This window comes from Staurois parvus, unplaced genomic scaffold (genome assembly GCF_062004578.1).
Source record: "Staurois parvus isolate SC_StPar_1 unplaced genomic scaffold, SC_StPar_1.0 ptg000186l, whole genome shotgun sequence".
NCBI lineage: Eukaryota > Metazoa > Chordata > Amphibia > Anura > Ranidae > Staurois > Staurois parvus.
In genome coordinates, this window is record NW_028317982.1 from 7176892 (window position 1) to 7189354 (window position 12463).

Genomic DNA, 12463 nt, shown 5'->3' on the forward strand with positions numbered 1-12463 from the left:
AATATATTCTTGCAAATGTAGCTTCTGTGACATAACTTAATAAGGTCATCGATCACCACATAAACCAGCTGTTTCCAGATGGTCAGGCTAGCTGTGCCTTCTAATACTCAAGGTCTGGTTCAGTATTGTGGAGTCCATGATTATTAGCCACCCTGTATATGAAGTGCAGAGTCCAGAGTTGTAGGGCCTCCATTTTTGCTATGGTCTTCACATACAGGGGCAGAACAGCTGTAGTATGGAGGGCTTGGGACTTATTATGGCCTATATCATAGAGCGTTGCAATTTAAGTGATGCCTTTGATTAATTTCATGTTTCACTATACATGACGAGAGCAATAATCAAACGTTCTTGTTTCAGTTTTCCGGCTTCCCGATCAACATGGCGTTCTCAGAAGTGACCCCTCTCATAGAAGCCGTCTACAGCACTGGAGTCCACAACAACATAGTGCCCAATGTGGAGTTTGCTCTCGCTGTTTATGTTCATCCCTATCCCAAGAACATCTACTCTGTCTGGATATATGTCGCCTCTCTGATTCGAAACAGATGATGGAAAAATTGGACTGTTACAACAGTGTAACAGGCTGTTATCACAAATTGAAATATGCTGTATCATCCGCTCTACAATGCTCTGTGGTCCACAGATTTCCTTCAAATAAAAAATCGGTACAGCATGGAAAAGGTTGCCAGCAAAGGTCCAACAGGCTTTGCACACAGATATTCTGACGGAGAGTGAGTTTGGGTTGGAATGTTTGTATGAAGTGTGTTTGGATTTGCAAGCTACCTTTGAGAAGCTGTACCATTTTTACTTGAAACAAATTCCTGGAATGCACAATGTATGGTGTGTTGATGTATTTTCAGATCTTTTGCCAACCAGTGTGATATGCTCTCGTCTGCACATTTTCCGGTGGTGTTAAAGGCTGGAGAGGCTTTTCCACACCAGTAGTCATTCATGGTTGCCTATCATGTCCCATCATCCATCTTGTCATGCACAGATGTTTCACAGCTGCTTACTGATGGCAGAAGTAGATCAGTGACTCCTTGTATTTTTCCATAATAATGTACTTTTACTATGGGGAAAATGGTCATTCCTTAAGGGCTGGTTCACACTATGCCCTGCTATGAATCGCACAGCAACGTGCTGTGCCTTCCTGTGCGATTCATATGTGGGTCTATGCGGTACGATTTCGTGCCCATTCATTTGAATGGGATGAAATCGCACCACACCATACTAAAAGTAGTGCATGCATTACTTTTTTTAACTGCTTCAGCTTCGCCCCATAGCTGCCGTCCTGTAGCAGTATTTCTGCTGTGTGCAAAATCACGTATATATCACGGGGGGGGGGGTTAGTAAACAAAACAGTTCTCCTCCCTGTCCGCTCCAGCACACTGCTTTGCATGGCTATACAAAGCAGTGTGCTTGCAGTGAAGCACAAACACGGACATCATGTAAAACAGCACACAGTTAACCCTTTGATCGCCCCAGATGCTAACCCCTTCATGCCCAGTGCCATTAGTGCAGTGTCAGTGCTTTTTTAGTAACCCTGATTACTGTATTGGTGTCACTGGCTATAACTTTCACGTAAACCAATTAATTTACACATATTGGGATTTTTTTTTTCTTCAGTGAAAATTTTTTTACTGGACATGTGTTTTTTTTTTCTCAAAATTGTCGGTTTTTTTTGTATAGTACAAAAAACGCACAGGCGATCAAATGCCACCAAAAGAAAGCTCTCTTTGTGGGGAAAAAAAGGACATAAATTTAATTTGGGTGCAGTGTTGCATGACCGCGCAAGTGTAAGTCAAAGTAATGCAGTGTCGCAATGCAAAAACTGGTCTGGTCAGGAAGGGTGGTAAATCCTCAGGATGTTAAGTTCTTTGGACACCCCTGGATTTTCCTAAATCCAGCCAACAATGCAACAGTTACACCTCAGGGATTCAATATAGAGGCACCTTCCTGCATTGAACAAGTGAAATAAGATTTTTGACTTGAAAGAGAAGTATGGAAATGTAAAAAAATATATATACATACTCGCCTAGATGGATGCAACATTGGACCAATGCTGTAGCCATCTAAGCAAGTATGTATGTTTGTTCCCCCCCCCTTCCCCACTGTCTTTACATCAAGAACTGAGCAATTAATGAGAACTGATCATTCAGTTCTCAGTCTCCAGTGAGCAGAGAGCCAGTGACCGTCAGTCTGCTGTGCCCCTCCAGCACTCACTGGAGCGCCGGGCTGTGGAGGGGGTGGGAGAGACTGGCTCAGGCTCCCGAGAGGATAAGCCAGCTGCCAGTGCAGGCATCTAGGTGGATTATGACTTTAAAGTTGGGATCTCACCAGAGCCTGGGCCGGCTCAGTGACATCACCCGACAGTAGGCTCATAAGGTCACAAAGTACAGTATGAAGTGCACTTCTGTGATCCCCAGAAGTAGGGCTAAAAGAGCTTTGGCCCTACTTCTCCTTTAAATAGCTGTGTTCTTGTTCCAGCTGAGTGAGTAATAAAGTACAGAGGATGGAGGAAGCCAGGCTGTCTAGCCATTTAGCAGGGACAGCCTCCACAATTCTCACAGCACAGGTTTTTTAAAAGTCCAATTCAAACAAAACATATTTTAGTCATGGATGTGTTCAATCACACAATAGTGTTTTGTTTTTCTCTCCCTTTTCTGCTTGTTCAGTATTCAGAAATGCAAAGTTTTGTTTTTGGCAGTTTTCACAATTCAATAGTCTCACAAAGTGTTTCAGATTTTACAGATCTCTTACAGAGACTAATCAGGCATTCTCTGGTTAGCTATTGAAGAACTTTGCAACTCCACATTTTAATTTGTAATGCATTTTTGTTCTACTTTTACGTATGTGTTTTATTCTGTGTATGTGGCATGATTTACTTCACCTCTGGGAAGAGTGTAACTTTGTTTACAGCGATCTATAAAGTTTGGTTTACAATCTTGCTTTTAGAATCATTATGGAAAAAAAATGCTGTGTATTATTTTTAATGGCACTGTTCCGAGCAGTATAATTTTATTGACTCTGTTTATATGTGCTGTGTGATCAATGGTACAAACCAGTTCTGTGCGGGGAATTAAGACTGGGCATATACAGGCTTTGTCACAAGGATTCCGAATTTCTCAGTCTTAAACTTGGCAATTCTTGAGAAAAACCTTAAATGAAAACTCTACATTTGCTAGAATATATTCCATATACAATTTTTATAGTAGCTATTTTGTTTTTTAATAAAATTAAAGCTGAACTTCACCCTAAAAGGGAAGTTCTGCTTTATGCCCTCCTGTTCTTATGGACCTGGTTTTGCTAAGAACCTTCTCCCATCTCAGGCATGATCACAAAGCGCAGCTTGCACATGTGCAGAGGGAAGCCGGCTGTGAAGCCGCAAGTAGTCACAGCTGGCTTTCCACAATTAACATGCCGGCGCCAGGGACTCAAAGACCAGCGAAGAACAAGCCCAGATGAGGACGGAACTGGATACCTGGACAGGTAGGTGTGCTTTTATTAAACGTCAGCAGCTACAATGTGTGTAGCTGCTGACTTTATTTTTTTTTTTTCAAGGAGGGTGAAGAACCTCTTCAAGAATTCCAGGCAAGCTATACATAGTTACATTGGTCCAAGTTGGACCAATGTAACTATGTATGTGACATACCTGGCCAAAGACTCTGGAAATCACTGAAATATATACTGCTACTCCAGTGATTGCCACTTGCTTCCGGGTCCTGTGCTGAGCAGCCGGCCTAATGCTTTGTGAATACAGGAGGTCCAAAAAATGCTTTGCATTTTCTGAATGAATAAAAAGCGTTCTTTGATTGGACAGGGTGAAGAGCGTGATGTAACCACCCTACCTCATCCAATCAGAGAATGCTTTGCATTAATTCAGAAAACTGGACCAATGTAACTATGTATAATATGCGGAAGCCTGGAATTATTCTTTGAATATTACTGTTCCATCTCAGTCTGAAGCTGCTGGATTTTTAAATGTTTAAGAAAGTTTTATAAGTGTCACTTTCTTAGAATAAAATCACCTGGGGGAACTTTGTATGATGATAATGACCAGAAGTCCCCCAAAATATAATTCCATGTGTTTGATTGGCCTATTTCTTTTCCCAAAGGTCTTTATTGAACCAGATATCAAAATGAAGGCTACCTTTGCAATCAGTTCTTCATTTTCAAATACTTTCTAAGACGTTTCATAGCTATAGGAATTCAGAGGGCGTTTCTTTTTTTTCTTAAACCACTGAGATTGTTCTGGCAATAATGAAGTCCAATCCACCACTGCATCCGGGACAATGGTACCTTACTGTAAACCTGTGCTTTACAATGCAGGACAAAGTGACGGGTTCATTTTCATGGCATCCTATTAAGGTGAGGGAATGACCTCTTTAGCTATATGACCATAGCCACATAGGTATCAATACCTATTTTCTTCCCCTAGCAGTTGTGGGTCTCGAGGTGACGCACCTATTTAATGGCGTTGCTAATTTACCATGCTGCAAATGTATTCATTTGTGATTTTCGCCAAGTGCGTGTGTATACACATACATACAGTATATATACATAAGAACTTTAACAAAAGTGGAGTTTTCCTTTAAGTTCATCCGTGACAGAGCCTGTTATTTTTTTATTTGGTATGTTATGTAAACTGTTACAAGTTTGGACGATGTTTCCTCCAAATATGCAACTCATGCGCAATGGTGCCTTAAACATTTTCATTTATCTGTAATGTTTTATTTTTTAAACAGTTTTTATAACTGTAAATATGTATTTATAGAAATTATTTCTATTTTCCTATTATTTTATCTACTTGGAAATGATTAAAATAAATTTTGATCAAACTTGATTTGAACGTAGCTTCAGTTAATTAGTGTGCGTTCTTGTGGTCAGAGCTGATGTTTTAGAATTTGTTTTTAACCAGTAAACATATTTATTGAGAAAAACAAAAGTTAGATACAAAAGATGCAGCATATTGTCATACAATAATAGGGGGATAGGGAAAAAGCAGGCGCAGAAAGAGAAATGTGACAACATTCATATGGTAAGGAACGATTCAGCAATACAAGTTCCTGGGTGGACTATATCTTCTCAAACCTCTTGGGGCAGTTTCTACTCGCATAGGTCAACCTAATATAGTCGTAAAACGCTATCAATAGCAGAACGCCAAAGTAGGGGGGTGAGGTGACTTCCACTTTACGAGAAACTCTCTGCAGGCATAAAATGTAGCCAAAACAGGAACAGTTTAATATGACAACCCAAATCTAGTCCATCCAAGATTTTTATCGGGTATTTTGGGGTCCAAGCCAAGGGTCGAATCCGTCTATTAGAGTGATTGTAAAGGATTTTTTTAAAGTAACAAACATCTCTTTACTTACCTGCTCTGTGGAAGTAACATAATTGTACAGAGCGTCCCCATACCGCCTGTTCTCGGTCCCCATGGGGCACTTGTGCATGCTCACTCCAGAGCCCCACTGCACCCATTGACCAAGACAGCGAGACTTAGCCCCGCTCCCCGCTCACTCGTCACTGGCTTTGATTGACAGCAGCAGAAGCCAATGACTCCCAGTGCCCCAGTGGGACACGGAAGTGAGGGGGGAAAAGAGCTGCAGATGTGCACATCGCTGAATGAAATGAGGGCTTGGATAAGTAAAAGGAGGGGGGGGGGCAAAGCCGATGCCTAAACATTGTTTTACTTTCATGCAAGAAATGCATTAAGGTAAACTATGTTTAGGCTTTAGATCCAGTTTAAGGTCAGCCACCACCGCTACCCAAAAAGGTCTAATGGAGGGGCATGTCCGTATAGCATAGCATTTGCAGGAAGGAGCCTAGGTGGGAGTACAGTTGCAAGAAAAAGTATGTGAACCCCTTGGGATTACGTGGAGTTTTGCATGAATTGGGCATAAAATGTGCTCTGAACGTCATCTAAGTCACAACAATAGAAGAACACAGTCTGCTGAACATAATACTACACAAACATTAGATGTAGCCATGGTTTAATTTCACATAACATGTAAACATTCACAGTGCAGGGAGGAAAAAGTATGTGAACCTTTGGACTTAATAACTGGTTGACCCTCCTTTTGGCAGCAATAACCTCAACCAAACGTTTCCAGTAGTTGCAGATCAAACCTGCACATCGATCTGGAGTAATTTTGGACCACTCCTCTTCACAAAACTGTTTCAGTGTAGCAATATTCTTGGGATATCTGGTGTGAATCGCTCTCTTAAGGTCATGCCACAGCATTTCAATCGGGTTGAGGTCAGGACTCTGACTGGGCCACTCCAGAAGACGTATTCTGTGCCGTTGCAGCCATTGTTTTGTTGAATTACTTGTATGCTTTGGGTCATTGTCCTGTTGCATCACCCATCCTCTGCGGAGCTTCAGTTGGCGGACAGATGGTTGTACGTTTTCCTGCAAAATGTCTTGATAAACTCTGGAATTCATTTTCCCAATCCGTCCAGGCCCTGAGGCAGCAAAACAGCCCCAAACCATGATGCTCCCTCCGCCATGTTTTACAGTGGGGATGAGGTTTTGATGTTGGTGTGCTGTACCTTTTTTTCTCCACACATAGTGTTGTGTGTTCTTCCCAAACAACTCAATCTTGGTTTCACCTGTCCACAGTATATTTTGCCAGTAGTGCTGTGGAACATCCAGGTGCTCTTTTGCAAACTTCAAACGTGCTGCAATATTCTTTTTGGACAGCAATGGCTTCCTCCGTGGTGTCCTCCCATGTACTCCATTCTTGTTTAATGTTTTCCTTATTGTAGATGTGTCAACAAAAATGTTAGCATGTGCCAGAGATTTCTGTAGGTCTTTAGCTGACACTCTGGGATTCTTCTTTACCTCATGCAGCATTCTGCGCTGTGCTCTTGCAGTCATTTTTACAGGACGACCACGCCTAGGGAGAGTAGCAACAGTGCTAAACTTTCTCCATTTGTAGACAGTCTGTCTTACCGTGGACACATGAACATCAAGGCTTTTGGAGATACTTTTGTAACGCTTTCCAGCTTCATGCAAGTCAACAATTCTTGATCGTAGGTCTTCTGAGAGCTCTTTTCTGCGAGGCATGGTTCACATCAGACAGTGCTTCTTGAAACCAGTAAACCCAAAACAGGTGTGTGTTTTTTAAGGGCAGGACAGCTGTCAGCAACACATCTGATATCATCACACTGATTGGAGTCAAGGTTGGCTCACTCCTGGCTCCAATTAGCTCTGGGAGAAGTCATTAAGCTAGGGCCTCACATACTTTTTCCTCCCTGTACTGTGAATGTTTACATGTTATGTGCAATTAAACCATGGCAACATCTAATGTTTGTGTAGTATTATGTTCAGCAGACTGTGTTCTTCTATTGTTGTGACTTAGATGACGTTCAGAGCACATGTTATGCCCAATTCATGCAAAACTCCACGTAATCCCAAGGGGTTCACATACTTTTTCTTGCAACTGTAGCAACGTTTACAGGAATAATCAGTTGAATAAGGAATAGCAGACAGTCGTTGCAGGGCAAAATAAAAAAAAGCTATGGAGAAAGTTGTATAAACCAATCTTTAGCAGAAATCATGTTTGTGATTTAGTGACTAGTGCAGATTTCCAATTCCTCCTTGTCTAAATTAGGCAAATAAGCATTCAATTTCTGAATGGTATGAACTGAATTTGTGGCAAAAGCTAGGGAGAGCCTGAGATGTAGAGAAGAAAGGAGTATCCCCAACAAACTCAAGGTGAGCAGCCGCTTGATAGGGTCAGACTCCAAGGTGATGGAAGCAGGAAATTGTACCTGGACCGTATGTCTCTACTGTAAGTACCTAAAGAACATTATTGGGAGTTTCTGATCTTCAAGCTAATATAACCTTCCTTGTAGTCTGCTGTCTGACATAATGTGTTTCAGGCCAACTACTCCCTAGGCTGCCCACATCCTCAGATTAGGGATGCTACATATATGGGACAAAGTGGAATTACCCCACAAGGGTGTATATGTTGGTCTGAGGAGAATGGTATTTAGCCTTGGCATTATGCCACACCAAAAGAGCAGTCCTCATTGGACCAGTAACCCTAAAGACCAAGTTACGTAATGTACCTATGACCCTAAAAGGGCTGCCTCCAGAGTAACTGCAGGGTTATTTTTTGGTTGAGAGCCACCAGTGGGCCATCCCCAGTACTGCTGCCCAGTAGTACAGCTGAAGGAAGGGATAGTACTTGTGACAAAGGAAATTGCAATGTTGACTGCAGCCCATAAAAAGGAAAGAACGATACTATCCAGTTTGTTAAAATATGTTTTCGGTATGGGAACTGGGGTATTCCTGAAGTAATAAAGAAATTTAGGTAAGTAAACCATCTTGATAAAGGCACTTGTTTAGGATTAGAAACTACTGGTGCTGCAGAAAATCAAACCTTTATAGTTAAAATACAATTTATGTTCTAATCCAAATACAATTAAAAACTATCTCCAAAACTGTGTTATTGGATCAATGAAATACAATGTACTGTAGGTGGTGAAATACAAGTACAGTATTCTGAAGTTAAGCTGCCGTGATTACTTGCGTCTATATGTTTGGCCAGGTTTGGCTTCATCAGGAAGTGTAATGTACCAAGGACATAACTGTATTGAAAGAAAAATACATATCACAAAAATACAAAAACCACCATGGAAAATTCTGCCATGTGTTCAATTGCTGGGCCACACACCCACCACAACAAAAGATAACCTCCCATGCTCAACACTGGCATGCTAATTGTGAGTAGCTGATAAATCACTAATTAAATAGGTAGTGCTTGGCAGAATACCCAAATGTACAGCAGAACTCAAGAAATGTAACCACTTTTTTCTGGAATTAGGTCAAGTCCACTGAGGTGTATATTACCTTTTGAACTTCTGTCTTTTACTTTCAATTTACAGTTTTGCCGAGCAGCAGCAAAACAGCTATCACTTTCTCACACAGCAGCAGCCTTGCTCGTCCCTCCCCTCTCTATTCACAGAAGGCTTTGTATTTTGTGAATAGGTCAAGAGGTGAGGAGGGGCGGGCAGACACACAACTGTTCAGCTGCAGGAGCTAAGACTTGAAGGTCCAGCACCTGAGCGCCAAAACTATAACGCTCAGTAAAAATGTAAATTGTAGGTCAGTCCATGAGGTGGCATACACCTCATTGAGCTTAGCCCATAGTAGGCCAGCAAGTTCAGCTTTAAGGAAGCTGCATCACTTTTTAACACCCCCCCCGGGCCCTCCAATGACAAATTAATTTCACCTTAAAGCAGAACCAAAGGCAAAACTTTCTTTTACGTTCATTGACAGACACAGCTTCTGTTCATTCTTGACCATAAGGTTTTAGTGCCACCTACAAGAGTAGAACACTAGGCAGAAAAAAAGTACAGCACTGCCTATGGCAGTCCTAGCTGGTATAAACTCCCTCTCTACTGTAGGCAAGCCAGCTATTCCTGACTAGTGTTTCAGGAGTGAGGAGCTAGTTCCCATAGCCTTTTTTGCCTGGATTTTTTCCTTCAGAGACCTTCAATCAACAGCCGGTCTGGTGATGGGCTGAATAATCTAGATCCAGGGGTCACCCCAGTCTGGCCAACAAGCGCAGGCAGACCTGGGGCTGCCAGCGACCTAAATGTCTTGTGGGGACATATGACCAGTCACCTAACGTCATTGTCACAGTGTTACCCTGGCCGACAGCCCCCCACTGTGGTGGGGAGGAAAATCTGTCAAGGGAGCCTTAACTGCATGTTCCGTTGGGTGCAGTGCAGGGCGTGGGTACTCCCTGGAGTGGTTGGTTCTGTGGGGTCCCCTCCTCCTCCATAGGCCTAGGTCTCTTTGCCAGTAATCCCTCTCCCCTTATGCTCCCTGGGGTAAATTTGTGAGGGTTAAGTACCCGGTCCCCCTATGCTTCGGCTGTGTTGCAGGGTGTAGCTCTGGGGACAATCCCTGTGTGTGACTGTGCAGCCCATCTTGGCTGTACCCTAAGATAGGCAGACAGCCCCCAGCCTTGGTCAGAGAAGGTTTGTTGGGCCTTGAGGCTCTGGGGACCACGAGTATCTCCACTGAGGACGGGCTGGGGATGCTACAGGCTCTCCTCTGCCCGGGGACATTGGTATGGGCCCTGCACCACACGGTCAGGATGCCCGGCTACTGCGACCATGGTTTTGTGGCCTACTGGATCGGCCCATGGCGTCTGCCATATTGCTTTTGGGCTGTTGCCCTTCTCTGCTCTCATTCTGCTGCTGAGCCTAGCAAGATGCTCTTAGATGGGTGGACCATTGTGGCAGCCATTTTGACGTTGGGCTTCAGCCTTTTATTTATTTTTTTCCCCTGGCCTCCGATTCTGTGCTGTGTACCTGGAGCATACAGGTGCAACAAGAAAAAAAAAAAAAAAGAAAAACATGCCGTGGGATCTGTGGCTATAGCACAGCAGGTGATGTTAACCCTGCATACGGCTGTTGTGGATAGTACCCGGCATGTGGCCAGGTCAAAAGCTACAGTAATTCCAGTGGTCTGCAGCTACTGTAGCTAGGAGATGGACTGAAGCTTCCCCCAGTCCCAGAGACCATGAGAGCAGCGATGGGGCCTGCGCCTGACCTAGCAACTACATACCCTTTCCCCGTTATCAATGTTGATTTTTGAGCCACTTTGGGTGTCCCCTGTGGTAGACATTGCAGCCTGAGGGTACTTCTGGGGCTGCCAAGGCAGTGAATGTTCCCTCTGGTACTTCCTAGCTGGCACATGCTACCAGGATTTTCTTTCCTACCTAGCCTAATTGGATGGTTTTATTTCTTAGCCTGCGGGAAGCCCGAAGCATCCATTTATGGTCCGGAGCGCTTTCAGTGCATTCTTCCTGTGGGGAGAGTATTCTGAAGGGGTCAACCCTCCAATACCTTGTCTGTTTTACCAGAGGAATCTCCTCCCTTTAAGGATCCCGTGAACAAGGAGCCAGTGTTTGATTCTTATTTAGGTTTATGGTAGCACACTCAGCACTTCACCTGGTGGTGCTATACCTCTAGGGTAGCAGACACTCACTGCATGGACTGGGTTTCTAGACCAAGGGCTGGGTAAGGTACTATTTTTCCCCAGGCTTACAGGGAACTGGCAGACCACCTGGTCTGTAATGTGTTCTTGGCTGCATCTCTCTTGCCTTCCAGGCTCCCCTTCTTGGTGGTAAATAGATTTAATCTTCAAATACGGAAAGGCTTCTTCACAGTAAGAGCTGTGAAAATGTGAAATAAACTCCCTCAAGAGTCGATTGTTTTTAAAAAGTCCTGAATTCTTACCTAAATACACATAATATAACTATATACTAATATTTACAGGTAATGTTGATCCAGGGAATATTGCCTTTTTGGGGATTTGGATGGAAATTTTTTTCCCCCACTGGAACAAATTGAATCATGCTTTATTGGTGGTTTTTTGCATTCCTCTGAATCAACTGTGGGTATAGGATAGTGTATATGGTTTTCTTTTTGTTTTTTTGTGTTCTTTGTTGGTTGAACATGTATTTTTTTTTTTTTCAACCAGATTAATTATGTAACTATGGAGCTTGGTTCTCTAGCTTCAGTGCTGGTTTGTGGACATCTGAACAGGCCTTAGCTTACTTTCCTTCCAAGGTGATGCAGCTTTTTATTCTCCAGCTTCCTCAGTCAAGGGCTCCAAGCCCTTCAGGCTTTCCCGGGGGGCTCCAAATATGCTTGGCCTCACAAGTTAAACCCGCAGACAAGCTCTTTCTGGCATGACCGTTTTCCCACACAGGGCCTCAGGGTGGGGGTCACCTTCATTGATTTGCTGGCTCAGGAACCTCCCTGCTTTTCAACAGCAGGCCCATGTTTATGAAATAAATACGGGTGCTTGGAAATACCTCACTATTGGAGTGTTTTTCTTTCCATGTGGTATATGCTGTTACTTACCCTATGTGATGAAGAGCCGTTGAGGTGGAGCGCCCCATTGAGCTGGATTTCTAGCATCAAGCCTATTGAGCTGTTTTTGCCTGTCTGAAATATGAGAGGCAATTTAATTTGGTGATTGTTATTCTGCTGGGTGAGGTTTGGTAATTACAGAAAGCACTAGTGCACTTTGGTGGAAGAGGAATTCTAGTACGTTGCACTCCTGTGTATATGTTTCCATTTTTAGATGGACACTAGAGACTTTCTACCGCTTTCCCACGGCCCTATAGTAGAACTACTGCTACAGGGCAGCAGGGCTGCGCAAAATCGTGTGTGTGTGTGTGTGTGTGTGTGTGTATATATATATATATATGATTTGCATGTCTGGGTAGGGAGCGCATGCGTGCCACCCTACCCGCACCATCATTGGCAGCTAAGCATGTCAATCCGGCACCTGGTGATCACCAAGTAAAGCTGACGGGAGAAACCTGTGTGTAAACAACACAGATCTCTCCTGCCATTTTGTATTTCTCTGCAGCAGAGAAATACAAAACAGCTCGTCTCCAAGGTAAAACAGCACACATAGTAAAACACACACGGC

At 43.3% G+C, this 12463-nt stretch overlaps 1 protein-coding gene across 1 annotated transcript in view; it reads left to right on the forward strand.

The window, feature by feature from the left end:
• CC2D2A (coiled-coil and C2 domain containing 2A) overlaps window positions 1-4840 on the forward strand; it is a 153288-nt gene extending 148448 nt beyond the window's left edge. Inside the window, exon 36 of the mRNA XM_089677430.1 lies at window positions 358-4840. Coding sequence (XP_089533556.1) covers window positions 358-546 — 189 coding nt within the window. The 3' untranslated portion in view covers window positions 547-4840. The remainder of the gene's footprint in view (window positions 1-357) is intronic.
• The last annotated feature ends 7623 nt before the right edge of the window (window positions 4841-12463 follow it).